Below are 17,635 nucleotides of genomic sequence, written 5' to 3' on the forward strand. Positions count from 1 at the left end.
AAAATCAAATTAGGATACTGCTGGGCGACAATGTTCTTGATCTTGTATTCTTTTTGGCGACTATCAGTGCGTCAGAGGCGGGCGTGACGTCAACAGCGGCAGCGCTGCTGGAGGCCGGCGCGGACGGCCGCGCTCACCCCGTCACCAAGTACTGCCCGCTCTACATCGCCAGCTACCACGGCCACCTCGACGTCGCCAAGCTGCTGCTTGCGCACTTCCCGGAAGCTGTCCAGGTGTGTACCAGGTGGTTAGTGGGGACTGATGTCGCTACTAGAGACTGTCATTAAATACAGCCAGCTATTCATTACCAGCTGTCTAGGATACTTCAAGGTGGCCAGGCTACCGGAAGCTATCTAGAGATGTACCAGGGATGTAGTGGAAAATTTAGATGCTGGAGTTTGTGACAAATTATTGCTCACTGTACGTAGCCACTAACCATGGTCACCTCTATGACTTCATCGTGATCAAGCATCTCGCATAGTTGCCGGAAACTGTCCAGGGCCTCTAGACAAGTTGGCAAGTAAATTCATCGATGGAATCGACATCGCTAGCGAGTCCGTGAGATAGAATGAGATAGGAACACCGGGTAACTCATTCCAACTCACGGATTCGCTTGCGATGTCGATTCCATTGACGAATTTGCTTGTCATTTGTCTAGAGGCCCTGGTGTGTACCAGACAGTTAATGCAGAATGGCAGAGATTGGTACTGTAGGGAACTATCATCGAGTACCGATCATTGCAAATCGTCAATGGGAGATACGACGATGACTGTGCACTGTGACTGGAGATCTTCTCATTAGCGATGCACGAGCGACGCTTCTGATGTTCACTCTTGCATCGTTCATAAACTGCGGGCCCAGATCACTATTGCTTCATCATCACAGATTGTTTACATGTACATATAGCATATATACGAACGTAATACCAGTATAATTGTATTTGTTTTCTGATAAACTGAGAAAACATTCCACCTATCCTATATTTCGTTTGTGTCGCAGCAAGAGACAGTGGAGAAGTGGCTGCCGCTGCACGCGGCGTGCATTGGGGGCCACGCGGCGATGGTGACGCTGCTGCTCGAGTACCCGTACCCGGACACTGTGCTCAGCACCTACACGTAACTATCATTTCTTATTTTTATTGCGAGGAAGGTAAACGAGTTGATGGGGAGTGGCTACTGTCACCCAAGAACATTTAAAACACGAGGGTAGTCGCCAGTGTGTTACTGGTTTCTTAAAATTAGATTTTTGAAAAGACTTGTAGTACGGGTGGGGGAGATCCTCAGAGAGGTCAGACATGTCCTCAAAATCAACAGACAGAGTTATAGTATAAACGTATTTAAATAGAAATCTTTGCAGACGTTTGGAACTGATCCACTTTGGATCCGCTTAACTGGGTGTTGTTATTAATAAATGTATTGTGTGTCCGTGGACAGCGACCCGTCCGGCCAGTGGCAGTACACGTTCGCGTTCGACGTGAACGCGCGAGACGTGAGCGGCCAGAGCGCGCTGTACGTGGCGTGCTCGCTCGGCAACCTCGCCGTCGTGGACGCGCTGCTGGCGCACAGCGTGGCCGCGCGGCCGCAGGTACAGTACACTACAGTACAGTACAGTACGGTACAGTACAGTACAGTGAGCGGCCAGAGCGCGCTGTACGTGGCGTGCTCGCTCGGCAACCTCGCCGTCGTGGACGCGCTGCTGGCGCACAGCGTGGCCGCGCGGCCGCAGGTACAGTACACTACAGTACAGTACAGTACGGTACAGTACAGTGAGCGGCCAGAGCGCGCTGTACGTGGCGTGCTCGCTCGGCAACCTCGCCGTCGTGGACGCGCTGCTGGCGCACAGCGTGGCCGCGCGGCCGCAGGTACAGTACACTACAGTACAGTACAGTACGGTACAGTACAGTGAGCGGCCAGAGCGCGCTGTACGTGGCGTGCTCGCTCGGCAACCTCGCCGTCGTGGACGCGCTGCTGGCGCACAGCGTGGCCGCGCGGCCGCAGGTACAGTACACTACAGTACAGTACAGTACGGTACAGTACAGTGAGCGGCCAGAGCGCGCTGTACGTGGCGTGCTCGCTCGGCAACCTCGCCGTCGTGGACGCGCTGCTGGCGCACAGCGTGGCCGCGCGGCCGCAGGTACAGTACAGTACACTACAGTACGGTGAGCGGCCAGAGCGCACAAATAAATTAACTCTGTTTAAACACCTAATTTCTTAGCTAGTAGAACCCCTTACTTAAGAAATATGTCCTTGTAAAAACTCATAAATTAGGAAGTAACGTCGCTTTATTTCTTCCTAAGTTCTTTTAATGTTTTATTGACCTTTTAATTCCTTACTATAAGATATCTAACTTAGCAAATAGGACCACGAACACTACGACTTCAAATGGCCCTAATTTAATAGGAAATTACATACGTCTTACAAAATGTATCCTTTCCAAGGCCCGTGATGTGTGGTTTTGCCCGCAGTCGCCGCAGTGCGCGGAGCCGGGCGCGGCCACTAGTCCGCAGCCGGTGACGAGCCCGCACCGCGCCGGCATCTCGCTCGGCATACACGCCATCGTCAGCAAACTCACCGGCGGTAACAAGGTCAGTAGGGTAGACAGATAGATTTTCTATCTCGTTTCCTCATCACTGAGGGTCGTGACCGCATAAGTCTTGTCATCATTATAATCCAAGAAGTGGTATCTTCAGATTATCGTGTTGGTGCTCTTCCTCAACCCATTTTTCTAACTGCGGATACTAATCTGCCTGCCAAGCGTGGCGATCACTGGTAAAATCTCCCAAAGGGAGGCTTTCAATATTGAAATGAATTCTTTTTTAAATCAGTGCGGTTTCAAAGGAATTTTCACCCGCGAACGTTCAGGCTGCGCAATGAGCTCCCTGTCGAGGTTTTCCCTACAGACTACAGTATGGGGTTCATCAAAAAGAGTTTTATTAAGGTTTCTTCAGGGTCGGCAACGCGCACGTGATACCCTTGGTGTTGCAGGTTTCCATAGGCTACAATGACCGTTTACCATCAGACATCAGATTCGTGGTATAAAAAAGATTATATTTCTTTTACTCCGCCTGCGCTATCGGTATACGCTAGCGGGGTACCAGGAGAGCATGATAGGTGAGGATGAAATCAGGTCAGTTGGCATGTCTTAACAAACTTATTAGGAATCTATTCCAATGATTTTTAAGACCGCGCAGAGATCAGACAGGACAAGGTATATTGCTATTAATAGGGCCGCTATAATCCATCACTAAAAATCTCTTCCCCATCCCTATCGGGCAGGAGGGATCGTTGGTAATAAGGACTAGGGGTGCCAATGCGCGGCAATATACCCTGTCAGGTCGATCTCCACGCGGTTTCGTCTGGAAACCAGGGTTGATTCTTGTTGAATTCGTCTCGATGTGCCACTTGACCTACTTTCATCCTCACCTATCACCTCTTCCTGGCACCCCGTTTTTAACCACTGAAAGTTCTTTCCGCCCGTGCAGGAAACGGGTACAGCGGAGCGGCGCGTGCGACCAGTACAGCTGGACGGGGGTCGGCCCGGCGACAGCTGCGTGGGCTGCGTGGCCCGCAGCGGCCGCGTGCGCCTTCTACGCCGCCTGCTGGCCGCCGGGGCTTGTCCGGACGCACCGTCGTTACCTCCACCAGACCAGGTCAGCCTTCTATTATGTACTATATAATCCTCCCTCTGGTATCCAACAATATAGTATATAGTGTCAGATTTATAGATTTAAAATACATTCATAACAAATCTATGTAACCAGTTCATTGAATGTATTGTATTGATACTTCTAGGTTGCATAGATTCATTTTCCAGTTTCGTAAATGTGAAGGTAGTGTCGACTCTTAAATAAGATTAATGACAGCTCTTCGGTACAGTTATTGTAAACTGAATTTTTATATTTAATTATTGTCATCTTTATAAGTTATCGTAGTAAATATTACTGGACACATATAAATATGTATAGTATTTCTTTGTTATAAAATAAACTGTTTTCGTACGTAGTTTTTTTAATAATATATATATATATATATATATATATATATATATATATATATATATATATATATATAATTTAAAATATAAGATAATAATGTAATGATGATAATTATAACTTAAAATTATAAAGATGATCCGGCTCGAAGGATCAAAGACATCGTATGACACTTCATAGTTAATTTAATACTCATTAATATTATAAATGAGTAAGTGATATTGTTTGTTGCCTTCAAGCCTTAACGACTAAATCAATCACGATAAACTTGCTATACACATACGTGATGGAGAAGCCTTTTTATCTCGGTTGATAAACATGCCCCGGTCAGGACGAAGTCGTGTGTTGGAAACGTTTAATATTCCATGTAACAACTACTGAAGGGATTTAAATGAAATATTGTACGTGGATAGGTTATATGTTGTATTATTTGAGAACAATTTCTGTGATGGGTCTGTATGGGGTAAAATATTTTATTTTTGTCTACTGGTCCATTACCGCGGCAGAGCGTGTCCCCGCGCGAGAGCCGGCGCCGGTCGCGCAGCGCGTGCGCAGCGCCGGCGCGCGCCCTGGCGGCGGCGCCCGCCTCCGCCTCGGCCTCGCCCTCGCCCTCGCCCGCCCGCGGCCTCACGCCCGACCGTGAGTGCACACCGCTAGCGTAACACTTTATATTATTAGCGTTTGATCCTTCGAGCCGGACACCCTCCTCAACTTGAATGCTGGCACATACAGGCGAAGGTCCGTGGACGGCGCTGGCGGTGGCGGCGCGCGCGAAGGACGTGCAGGTGGTGGAGACGCTGGTGGCGGCGGGCGCCGGCGACCCGCTCGGCCGCGCCACGCGCGAGTGCGCCCGCCACGGGCTCGTCGACCTGCTCGACAAGCTGCTCGCCACTAAGGTTAGATAGATACGGTCTTTATCACTACTAATAATATTTAAGAAAACAACAATAAAAAAGAAAATAATTCATTTTGCTGGTTGCCGGAGCTGCCTCAGCTGTTGCTATATGTGCATACCTCCAGCGAGGTGTACCTATATAGCGCTGATTTTCAGGCGGCCCCTTAACTCATTTACTTTAGCATTTGTGCGGGTCGCCAATACCAATTTTTTGGATGGGAGACTCAATATACTTAATAAATAAATAAAAAATTATAACCAATTTCATTCCAGGTTCTCGTCACATGGTCTATCTCTTTTTAGATCATCCTATACCAGACGGTATAGGAAGATAACCAACCAATATAGGAAGACGACCAAACTACGACACCTATATTTGATACTAATACAAAAATAATATCTTTAAAATCACGTGTGCATAGCAAGACAGAATTGCTAACTGTTTGCGCCTTTCCCTTTTGTGTGTATAAATTTATGGGTGCAGGAACTCTTCAATAACTCGTTTATTGTTACTTTTGTGAAATATGAGTTTATTATACGAAATATTATTAGGATCAATCATTGCTAATTACAGAGAGCGAGCGAGTCAAGTTCATGTCTATCACCGCAGTAGCAGACCGTTGAAGTCTCACTTCACTCCGTTGACGTTTTATCTATTTTACTCAATAGATGGCACCAACACTAACTTTTCTGTTTCTAATTTTAACAAATTATGAAAAATTAAATTTCTGACTTTTTAAAAGCTTTTCAATAAGTCTACATCAAATTCTTTACAACAGAAAGCGAATTTACGGTATTAATGATGTCATGATTTCTTTAGTCAAGTACAAAATACAATTTCTCTTGACAAACATAAAGTTGTACTTCAGGGCACTACTCTCGGACCACTTTTTGTTAAAGTTACTATTATTTTTATGATTGTCACTGCTGACTTGTAGGCATACCCGGACCCGGACTACAAGTTGAACAAGTCAGCGATGTCGGAGACGGTGTTCAGCAGCCGCGAGTCAGACTCGACGCTGACGTACAGCGCGCTGTGCCCCACCACGCCCGTCATGGTCAACTGGAGGGAGCTGAAGTGCCAGCTCGCGAGTATACGGTGAGAATGCATCGCTTTGGATGATTTTTAAATCAAAAGAGTACTTCTGTGTTTAATTTCTTGTTTAAGAAATGTATTTTTATATACAAGTTTTAGTTTGAAATCAGATACTAGATGGCGTTGTTATACAAATATGATATACAAGTCGCTATTAAGATTTTCCGGTGTTTCGATGTCCTGCTTCTAAAAGACATTTTTTTTAAAGTTCCCTATCATTCCTACTGAAGTAGTTGTTTTATTCAATACCTTCGGTAGCAGATTTTTGAACCACGATACCTAGTTGATCACTTGTATTAGGTTTGTCACTTTTGAGGTCTGTTTTTCGAATCAATATTAATATCGATCAATATCGAATCAATACGTGGTAGATGTACTATAATGAAGTGTGACGTGTGGTGGCAGCATGTCGTGGCTGCGCACGGCGGCGCTGCGCGTGAACAGCAAGCTGCACTGCGGCCGCGCCGCCCTGCGCGCCCTCACGCGGCTCGAGCTGGCCAACAACGAGCTGCGCCTGCTGCCGCCCGAGCTCTTCACCCTCGCCAGCCTCAGGTACGCGCGGCTGCTGGCTAGCGAGATAGCTGCTGGAAACTTTCGGTTTGAAGAGTGGTTTTTGGATCTATAATGGTGCTTCTACAGTGTTGAAATCTCCAAGTCAATTATCCTTCTTCAGGTACCTGAACGCGGCTCAGAACAAGCTGGAACGTCTTCCGACCAGTGCGGATCCGTTTGAAGAGGACGGCAGCAAGCGGCGAGGCAAGAAGAAGCACCCGGAGGTGTACACCGCGCCTGTCTTGCAGGAGCTGTACTTGCAGGTATAGTTGTATGTAACTTGAAATGATAAGCGAGCTAATGGTCCACCTCAAGGTAACCGACGTCTATAGACATGAACAGCATCATACATCGCTGAATATACTGGTATGAAAAAGTACCTCGTGCACTGTCATCCCTAAGAACTTGTTATGTTTCAAAGCAGCCAGATGTAGACTTTGATTTCTGTGAATCTAGACTTTTATCCCAGTTTTGCCTTTTTGCTCCTGAGCATTTCGCTACTTAATGGTAGTGGCGTTACTGTATACTGCAAGTAGGGTCCTTACATGACAAGACATTTAGACTCTGCTACCACGAGCAGTTGTGGTTTCTTTTTCTTAATAGATGATTACTATAAATGATACCATTTCGTCAATATTAACCTCGCCTGCAGTATCGGTGTACACAGACAAGACATTAGTGAGGGGGTAACAAGTGAGGATGAAATCACTCGTGGCGAATTCACCATGAATTAATCCTGACAGGTTCGAAACGGAATACACAAGAGGAACGACCTGGGAGCTTACTCCCAAGTTTTTGGCCAGACTTCAGTGACGTGATTGCATTGTCTATGATTTTAGTGGCGACTTTCAAAAGTCAGGTTTTAAGCGCTCATAAGCCACCTGATGAACTAACAATAGAGCCACTAGATCTTGGTGGGCGCTGACCCTCAGGCGGGCTGTACCTGCATAGTTGTGTAAAGCGCTCGGTGCTGGTGGGTAGGACAACCGGCTGGAGGAGGTGCCGGGCGAGCTGTTCTCGCTGCCGGCGCTGAGCACGCTGGACGTGTCCAACAACAAGCTGCGCGCGCTGCCGCCGCAGCTGTGGACGGCGCCCGCGCTCACCGACCTCAACGCTGCGCTCAACCTGCTGCGCGACCTGCCGCACGGCGACCAGGTCTATACCTCTTTACATTCTCTTCACACCGTCTTCTGATAGAAACTTCTCGTCGTTTATTGATGTGTTTTGCCACAAAGTCATTGTTTTTTATGTACTTGCAATAATATTTACTTCATTTTTTAAAGTTCTGGTCTCCTTGCAGCCGCCGGCGGAATGCTGGAGCCCGCCGCAGCTGGCCTCACCGTCCCCGTCCTCGCAGACGAGCACCTCCTCCGCATCAGCGTTCAACTTCACACAATCCGTTAGTATATTTACCTGGATGAGGAGCGAGAAGGTAAACCGGCTTGTGCTTGATTGGTGCATGCTGTTATGGTGTAGTAGTGTTACTGGGGTGTACTCAATACGGATATAGCGTTTTCATTTTGCAAGCAACTTGCAAAGGACTTGCAAAATTTTGCAAGTTTTCAATCACATGTATTTTGGCGCTAATGTTACTTGTAATATAATTTTTGCTAAATATGTGAATGGCCACGCGTAATTTGCAAGTACGCAAGTTGTGGATGTATTGTAGAACAAGTTTCAATATTAGCAATCATTGTACAGCAGTTGTATCGGCACACTCGTCTGTACATACACTTGCACGTATTTTGCAAGTATACAAGTAGTGACATAAAAATATTAATTTTCGCAATCTTTTCTGATATAAAATATTTCGAAGCCGATCGTATTGATGTTCATAGTAAATCTAATGAATCTTGCAATTTACAAGTGATTCGCAATCTATGTTTGACACAATCGCTATATAGAGGGCACTTAGTTCGTATATTCGCCACCGCCGAAGCCAAATACAGCTACTAAAATGCAACCTTCAATTTTTACTTAAAGGATGGGGCGGCATCACCAACCATAGCCTGTTCTTAAATGACAGTAGCGACATCTAGTTACTACTATAGAAATTAACATGATACAACTGATTAATGGATTCGTGTAGTTACTAGAAATTTGAACAATCTACAAGAACTTGTAAATTGCTATTTAACTTACAAGCAAGGCAAACGAGCATGCGGCTCACCTGACGGTAAGTGACTACCGCTGCCCATGATCACCCGTAACACCAACGGCATTGCAGGTGTGCTGCCGGCCTTTTAAAAAGGAATATGCTCTTTTCTTGAAGGTTATGTTGTCGTATCGGTTCGTAAATACCGCTGCTGGAAGTTGATTCCGAAGAGTGTTAATAATTAAATTTGAGTTAATTTTATACTAGTATAAAACCTATTGTATTGTATTGTAAAATCTTTATTGTACAGAATTTATATGGAACACATAATGGCTTGCATTCGACTTGTAACCTACATCTATGTTGCTTACACAATGACTACGTATTACTATGACGTGTCTGTTTTCGTGTCTGTATATCGTAATCCTAAGTAAAAGTGCGTCACTACACTGTAATAGTTGGTTTTCGTGTCAAATTCTATATGTAGTCTGAATTACATTATGATTGATTAAGGCCAAAGGGAAGGCGATACAGAGACTATAATATGGGGTACTTTAAAAAAAGCTGTATATGATTTCTATCGAATTTGTAGCGCTAACGTGATACCCTTAGTGCTGCAGGCGTCCATAACCCCGCCTGTGCTATCGGTATACGCTGACGGGGCACCAGTGGTGATAGGTAAGGATGAAGCAGGTCAGTTAGCGCAGTGACAAATTTATAAATATATAACCTACATGATTTCGAAGGGGAACCGCGTGGATGTCGACTTGATAGAGCATATTGCTGGCAATGAGGCCATTAGATTCCCATCACTAACTATCACTTCCCCCCACAGGAACCATTTAGCATTATACGGGTCGTTTGCCATACTTGTTTGCCACCAAAGAGTAAAAAACAAATACATAATAAACAAACTTTTTTACCAATTTGCCCTTTTATTTATAAAATTTATATTTTTTATTTTATTTTATTTTATTGGCACATAAAACAGATCATAGAATAGCTCACCCCGTTCCTTTCCCGTAGGTGTCGTAAGAGGTGACTAAGGTAGGGCGAGGGATGGGCAGCAGCGTCCCATTTAAAGCATCACCAAAAGCCAAACTGCGGTTACTAACCCGCTTGCTTACTAAGCGTGGCAACTACTGACAAACCCCCCTTATGGGGGAAACTGTTCAGCAGTGGATAGTTGGTACAACAATGCGTACAGAACAATATGGAATTTGAAAATTAATTAACGCGTCTTCTGTGCACGCAGAAGTCGTCTACGCGGAGTCCATCGATCGAGAGTAACGAGTCCGAGTCGCCCCCGCAAGAGGAGGAGGACGGTGTGATTGTAATTGGAAACCGTGCGGGGAACGCCGTGTGAGTATACTATACTAGTTCAGCTGATTTGTGACCGCAACCGTTAGAATGTAAGGCAGTGTGTTAAACTGCTATATTATCAAGGTTAAGAAGGTAAATTTGATTTTGTAACTAGTTTCATATAATATTTTGAGGATTTTACTCTAGCTTCCACAATTCTCCCAAATGCTGTATTGCATCGAAGCATTAAATGATTATAAAAATGATTAGAAAAGAATAAGTTTTAAGCTTCTTGCGACTTCTGAGCTCTTTCCAACTCTGCCGTGTAATCATACAAATTACAATTTCTGTGAGTTTTTGGCGTAGTTGTTTAAAAATTATTTTATTTATCTAACTATATACCAATTAGATATATCGTTCCACATTAAATGTAAATCTTTCGATTACTACAGATTTACAGTTCTTTTAAGTGTTGTTTTTCAGATTCGACATTAGCTTCTCATAATCTCTTCTCATAATTTAATGTGGTAGAGCCACGCTGTAATCCTATATGGTATTGCAGCATGAATGGGCCGGCTCGACCGGGGAAGTACCACACCCTCACAGAATACCGACGGTAAGTGGTTGCACTTTTAGTGCGATCACATTCCGTATGGTGAGTGAGGGAGTCCAGAGGCCCATCCCCTACCCATCCCATACCCATCTCTTTCCTATTCCTAAAATCCTTTCCCCAACCCCGTCCCCCTATCTTACAACACGCAACCATGGCAGTGGAATTAAAAAAAAAACATACCCCAGGGAGGTACCAGTAACCATGTTGCTGGAGAATCCTCTCTCGAGCAACCACGCTCGGGCTGCCCTGCGTATTCTGGGGGGGGGGGGGGGGGGGGGGGGGCAAAATTCCGCTCTTTGGAACCAAGGGCAAACGGAGCAAGATTTCTACGGCATCACCTTCGCTCAATGTGAGCTTCTGCAATATCGGGGGATTACATTCTAACCTAAACGCTGTCCACCACCACCTAGAAACGGCGCGGCCGGCATTGCTCTTTCTAACGGAGACACAGATATCCTCTCCAAACGAAACTTACCTGACGTACCCGGGCTATATACTTGAACATTGTTTTGTTTCGCGTGCCGGTGTATGCGCGTATGTCAGAGAGGATATCTGCTGTCGCCGCCTTGGAACTCTTGAAGGTACGGACCTGTCTATTTTGTGGCTACGCGTAGACTGCAATGACCATCCTCGCGTCTATGCATGCCTATACAGGTCCCACAGCGGTAACATCGAAACCGACCAACTCATTGAGCATGTCCAAATGACTACAGATTCCCTGCTCGAACAGATTCCTTCCGCTGAAGTCGTGATTCTTGGCGACTTTAATGCCCAACATACCGAATGGCTTGGTTCACGTACAACCGACTATGCGGGAAGATCTGTTCATGACTTTGCTTTGGCTTATGGTCTGACGCAGCTTGTTTCCTCGCCTACGCGAATACCTGATGTGTTGGACCATTCACCTTCACTGTTGGACCTTCTGCTGACCACCCACCCAGACAACTATGTGATTTCCGTCGAAGCTCCGCTTGGATCGTCGGATCACTGTCTGGTGCGGAGCGAGGTGCCTCTCATGAGTCCGATTCCACCACGTTCCACGGGTAGACGTCGTGTTTGGCACTACAGGTCGGCAGACTGGGATGAGATGCGGATTTTTTTCGCATCTTACCCATGGAGGCAGGTTTGCTTCGCAGTGGGGGACCCCGACGCCATCGCCAATTCCATCGCCGATGTGGTGCTTCAGGGAATGGAATTATTTATTCCTAACTCTGTAGTACCTGTCGGTGGGAAATCCCAACCCTGGTATGGAACCTCTTGTAGAATAGCATCTCGCCTGAAACAGGAGTGCTTCCTAGCCTGGGCCAAAGGTGTGGCGTCGCGAGATCCTAACATCAGTGGCCTTAAAAAGAAGTATAACTTTGCCTCTAGATCCTTCAAAAGAGTTTTGGCCACAGCAAAGTCAGAGCATATTGGTAGAATTGGCAAGAGATTGGCTAGTTTACCTTCGGGGTCTCGAGCTTTCTGGTCTCTTGCCAAAGCTGCACAAGGGAATTTCTGTCAGTCATCTTTTCCATCATTGCGCAGGGAGGATAACTCGTTGGCTCTGAACGCCAAAGAGAAGGCCGATCTTCTTGGATCTCTCTTTGCATCAAACTCGACGTTGGATGACGGGGAGAAACCACCGCCGACCATCCCGCGTTGTAAGAGCTCTATGCCGGATGTTAAATTCACGCAAAGATCAGTGCGTAGAGCACTTCTCTCCCTTGAAATCCATGTCGAGTGGGCCCGATGGCATTCCTCCAATTGTGCTTAGGACGTGCGCACCAGAGTTGGCTCCGGTTCTTACGCGTCTTTTTCGGCTCTGTTACTCATCAGGTATAGTCCCAAAGTTTTGGAAGACTGCTTTGGTGCATCCGATCCCTAAAAAAGGAGACCGCTCAGATCCAGCTAACTATAGGCCCATAGCTATCACTTCCTTATTCTCGAAAGTCATGGAATCAGTTATTAACCATCAACTGCTCCGGTACCTAGAAGATCGCCAGCTGATCTCAGATCGCCAGTACGGCTTTCGACGGGGACGCTCGGCTGGTGATCTTTTAGTTTATTTAACACACCGATGGGCGGTGGCAATCGAGAATAAGGGAGAGGCCTTAGCTGTTAGTCTAGATATTGCGAAAGCCTTTGATCGGGTGTGGCATAGGGCACTAATCTTAAAACTACCTTCGATTGGGTTGCCTGCGAGATTGTGCAGTTGGGTCGCCAGTTTTCTTAAGGAACGTAGCATTAAGGTCGTAGTCGACGGAGCATGCTCTGACTTAAAACCTGTGAATGCTGGTGTCCCGCAAGGCTGTGTACTATCTCCGACACTGTTTCTTCTGCATGTCAATGATATGTTACAGATCAGTGATATTCATTGTTATGCAGACGACAGTACAAGAGATGCATTATACACCAGTCATGCAAAGATCTCGCGGGCACATACCGATGAGCTCCGGAACAGACTTGTGTCTGAAATCGAAACTTCACTCGATAAAGTTTCGATCTGGGGTGAACGCAATCTTGTTCACTTTAACCCTAAGAAGACACAAGTCTGCGCGTTCACCGCAAAAAAGACACCGTTTGTCGTATCTCCTCACTTTCAGGGCACTTCCCTCGATAATAAGTCGAGTCTGGGGATTCTTGGCGTCGATATATCTAGCGACGTCCAGTTTTGCGGTCATCTGGAGGAAAAAGCTAAGATAGCTTCCAAAAAGTTGGGGGTGCTCAATAGGGTGAGACGGTATTTCACGCCAGAAAACCGCCTGAAACTATATAAAGCTCAAGTGAGGCCACACATGGAATACTGTTCTCACCTGTGGGCAGGAGCGCCACAGTACCAACTCCTTCCGTTAGACCGCATTCAAAGTCAGGCAGCTCGAATTGTTGACGATCGGCGTCTTACTGTCCGGCTCGACCCACTGAAACTGCGTAGAGATGTTGCATCTCTGTGCATCTTCTACCGAATTTATCATGGGGAGTGCTCTGAAGAATTGTTCGGATTGATACCTGCTGCAGATTTTCACCATCGTACAACCCGCCATAAACTAAAATTTCATCCTAACCATCTGGACGAGTGGCGGTTCTCTACCGTGCGTTTTTCAAGGCACTTTCTCCCACGCACAACCACTCTTTGGAATCAACTTCCAGCAGCAGTATTTCCGAACCGATACGACAACATAACCTTCAAGAGCATATTCCTTCTTAAAAGGCCGGCAGCACACCTGCAATGCCGCTGGTGTTGTGGGTGACCATGGGCGGCGGTAGTCACTTACCATCAGGTGAGCCGCATGCTCGTTTGCCCACTGTGTTGTAAAAAAAAAATCCTCCAAAATGTGAAGAACTGTGTAAAATGAAATTGCCATTAAATTGCCGTTTGTTAGTAAGACATTTGCGCACGTGCAGCTGGTCGGAGGCGCGGCGCGTGCACGAGTGGCGCGGCGCGGTGTCGGCGGCGGCGGCGGCGGCGGCGGCGGCGGCGGCGGCGGGCGGCGCGGCGGGCGACGTGCAGGGCGGCGCGTGTCGGCTGGCGGCGCTGAACCTGTCGCACAACCAGTTCACGTGCGTGCCGCCCGCGCTGGCCTGCCGCGCGCCCGGCCTCGCGCGCCTCAACATGGCCTACAACTCGCTCAGGTACCCTGCACTGCCGCCACTCCCTCCACCTCCCCACCTCCCCACCTCGACCTAATGAAATTGCATTTTTTTTTTAATTTAAAAGTATGTCTATATTTGTAATATTAAAATGTTACTGTTTCCAGATCGATGTCATACGTGACGTCGTACCCGACCAACCTCCGCCAGTTGGACCTCAGCCACAACGAAATCACTTGTTGGCCCAGTTTGCCGCAGGTCACTTGCCCGTTTAATCATATGCTGGGACATTTTATATAGCAAAAAGACAAGGGCAAAACAATAAACTGAGTTGAATTGAATTTTGTGTTACTATGCCATACGCATGAAAGGAAAAGAAACGTTATTTTTTTTATATATTTTGCTTTTTTTTGTATATGCAATTTTTTTATCTCTCTTTACTGTAATGGTATGTCTATGTGTATTATTGTGTGCTGTAAGTAATGCATCTACCTACGTTACAACCTGTACCAGAGAGAGAGGAGTTATTCTAGGCATCTCACTCGCATTTGTATGACCGAGCATTCTTTTTTGCTCGGTTCTCTCAGGTTGAAATCAAGTTCATATAAGATATTTTCGGCTACTTAATATCTCCCAATATTTTTAAAGGGTAAGATATGTATGGATATATTTAAAATAAGATCGGATGGCTCATACTTGTCCCGGAATTGTCTAATGCTCGCCCCTAGGACGTGAGCAGGACTTTTACTACCGATCTCCATTTATTTCCAAGTAATTTTCCATATCAAATTCATTCATTTGCTAATATAGGTAGAGAACTTTGGGTCAACTGAAGGCGATCCCCTGGCGTGCTACTGCCCCAACTCCTCAAATTCCAACAGCGCCAAGACCAGACCGAGGTCCGGGGGCTCGGTGCGGTCGCAGCTGCTGAACGCCGCCTGTCCAGCTAGGAGACACCTACGGCTGGAGGGCCTCAGGACACTGGTAAGTTTTTGGTTTTGTGAAACTCAACGTCACCTATACAATGACGAAGTCAGAATATAATGTGTCGACATAGCCTTAAAACAATGATAGGGGCAATAATTTGCCATTGCCCATTAAACAAACATTTATACACAATAGGAGCCACAGACAGCCCTCTATGTCGAGGTTGTTTCGATGCCGAAGAAACGGCTGCTCACGTAATCCTGGAATGTGAAGCTATGGCCGATCAACGGAGAGGTCGCTCCGTGAGGCATGTAAAGGTACCAGGAAACTTCTGTGCTTGTGGGCGGAGCTGGGCTGGCTGTACTGGCCACGACTCGTACCCACGACAGCCCAAATGAGAGGCTTAGTGCGGGAAAGTGAGTCTTATTTATATTTACATTGCATTATGTGTACATATGCACAGATCCTGGCCAACAACCTGCTGAGCCGCATCCAGCTGACGACGGATGACGACGGGCAGCTGTCCGCGCCGCTCGACGCGCCCGCCGAGGACCAGAACGACGACTGGGTGAGTGCTCGCTCGATATTTACCGGATCGTGAAAAATGAATCGTTTTTTTATCGGATCGCGAATTAATACGAATCGCATTTATTTCTGTTTGTATTTTTACCTATCCCAATAATGAAGTACTGCGTTCGCGATTCACTTGTTCGTGGTTTGACGGGTGGCATATGGCAGTGAATTTACTGGATACAGAGGAATAACACCTGAGTCCTCAGGAGTGGCAACGCATGGTGAGGTCATCATGGGCGAAACAGTATACTCTGTTATGTCCACGGTACTGCTCATGTCTATAGGCGACGGTTACCACTTTCCATCAGGTGGGCCGTCAGCTTGTTTGCCATTCTAAGTTGCATAAAAAAAAATTGTTCATGCTAAAGGTCGACTGGTAGAAAATGCTACTAGAATTAAGGCCATCTTTTGTACCATATTTTCTTTTCGTCAGTAAAGTTATTTAAATAAATATATAAAATAAATCATCTTGTTTGTTTTTCTCAATTGCATAAAAAAGAAATATGTATATCTGTCTGTTTCTGTCACACCCCCAGAACAACGGGTCGAGCCTCAAGGGTCGGCTGCTGTTCCCGTTGCTGTCGATGCTGGACGTGTCGTGCAACCTGCTGCGCGCCATCCCCCCCGCCATACACGAGCTCACCAACCTGTCCGTGCTCAACATCAGCGGGAACAAAGGTAACGCGCCGTCATACTCGGGAACGGAACGTTTTTAATTTGGTTCCAAAATACACAAAGGTAACGCGCCGTCATACTCGGGAACGGAACGTTTTTAATTTGGTTCCAAAATACACAAAGGTAACGCGCCGTCATACTCGGGAACGGAACGTTTTTAATTTGGTTCCAAAATACACAAAGGTAACGCGCCGTCATACTCGTGGACTTCATCATCATCTTATCACTGCTGAACATAGATCTCCTACATATGAGTAATTTGCCAGTAGTTGCCATGCTTGGCAACAAATGTTAGGCTTTGGTGATGTTGAACGAGGGACGCTATTGCCCATCCCTCGACTCTAAGTAAGTTATCTTAGTCGTTTTTTACGAAACCCATGAGAAACAAAGGGGTATTTTTTTTTTATGGGTGAAAATGGCATGGTAACCCCGCCTGCGCAAATGGTATACGCTTGCGGAGCACCAGTTGATAGATGAGAATGAAAACAGGCCAGTTAGCCCATCATGATGAATTCATCAGGAATTAACCATGATAGTTTCCAAGGGGAACCGCGAGAAGGTCGACCTGGTTGGGTATATTGCTAGCAATGGGATTCTCAGTCTCCATTACTAATAATCCCTTTCCCCCCGAAACGAAAGGGTGGTCCATTCTATGCCGGGACCACACGATCAACTCCGGGACTTGATAGAGTAATATTAATAAATGCCATAGTTACACCAATGACCTCCTGCTCCTCGAGCTAGGTAAAATGAGGAACCGGGCGACGACCTGGATGTACCACTCAGAATATACAGACCTGAGCCAATTCATAATAATTTGTTTCCTTAACCGACCCAATTGGGAATTGAACTCAACTTCTTTTTCATTGGTATACAAACTATATCCCGTGGCTTCGTCCGCCTGAATCAGTAAGGTCATAAAGTATCTTTAAGGAATTTAGAATAGCAAACAAGCTGACGGCCCACCTGATGGTAAGTGGTAACCGTCGCCTATAGACATGAGCAGTACCGTGGACATAACAGAGTATACTGTTTCGTCCATGATACCTCCCATGCGTTGCTATTACTACCTATGTACCAAATTTCATTGAGATTCGCTAAGTACTATTGAGGCCCCACGCCGGCAGACATCACGGAGCTGCCGCCGCAGCTGGGGCTGCTGTCGCGGCTGTGGAACCTGAACACGGCGGGCTGCTCGCTGCAGGAGCCGCTGCGCTCCATGCTTGCCAGCGGCAAGTACAAGAGCATGGACATCGTGGGCTACCTCAAGTCCGTGCTGCAGGAGGCGCGGCCCTACACCAGGATGAAGCTCATGATTGTCGGCGTGCAGGTGACGGCTCCACTCG

The 17,635-nt window shown here is 46.5% G+C and overlaps 1 protein-coding gene across 1 annotated transcript in view; it reads left to right on the top strand.

Moving 5' to 3' along the window:
- The window catches only part of LOC113517146 (leucine-rich repeat serine/threonine-protein kinase 1), a 62,791-nt gene that overhangs the window by 15,572 nt on the left and 29,584 nt on the right, over positions 1–17,635 (top strand). Inside the window, 21 exon segments of the mRNA XM_052897913.1 lie at positions 68–233; positions 1,000–1,115; positions 1,434–1,725; positions 1,778–1,997; positions 2,039–2,133; positions 2,465–2,584; positions 3,482–3,649; positions 4,498–4,630; positions 4,724–4,887; positions 5,825–5,985; positions 6,388–6,534; positions 6,656–6,797; positions 7,516–7,689; positions 7,835–7,933; positions 9,885–9,991; positions 13,929–14,156; positions 14,282–14,372; positions 14,925–15,098; positions 15,505–15,609; positions 16,151–16,292; positions 17,417–17,619. Of these exon segments, the coding sequence (XP_052753873.1) occupies positions 68–233; positions 1,000–1,115; positions 1,434–1,725; positions 1,778–1,997; positions 2,039–2,133; positions 2,465–2,584; positions 3,482–3,649; positions 4,498–4,630; positions 4,724–4,887; positions 5,825–5,985; positions 6,388–6,534; positions 6,656–6,797; positions 7,516–7,689; positions 7,835–7,933; positions 9,885–9,991; positions 13,929–14,156; positions 14,282–14,372; positions 14,925–15,098; positions 15,505–15,609; positions 16,151–16,292; positions 17,417–17,619 (3,247 nt within the window).

This window comes from Galleria mellonella, unplaced genomic scaffold (genome assembly GCF_026898425.1).
Source record: "Galleria mellonella isolate WM207_F2 unplaced genomic scaffold, CSIRO_AGI_GalMel_v1 utg121, whole genome shotgun sequence".
NCBI classification, from domain to species: domain Eukaryota; kingdom Metazoa; phylum Arthropoda; class Insecta; order Lepidoptera; family Pyralidae; genus Galleria; species Galleria mellonella.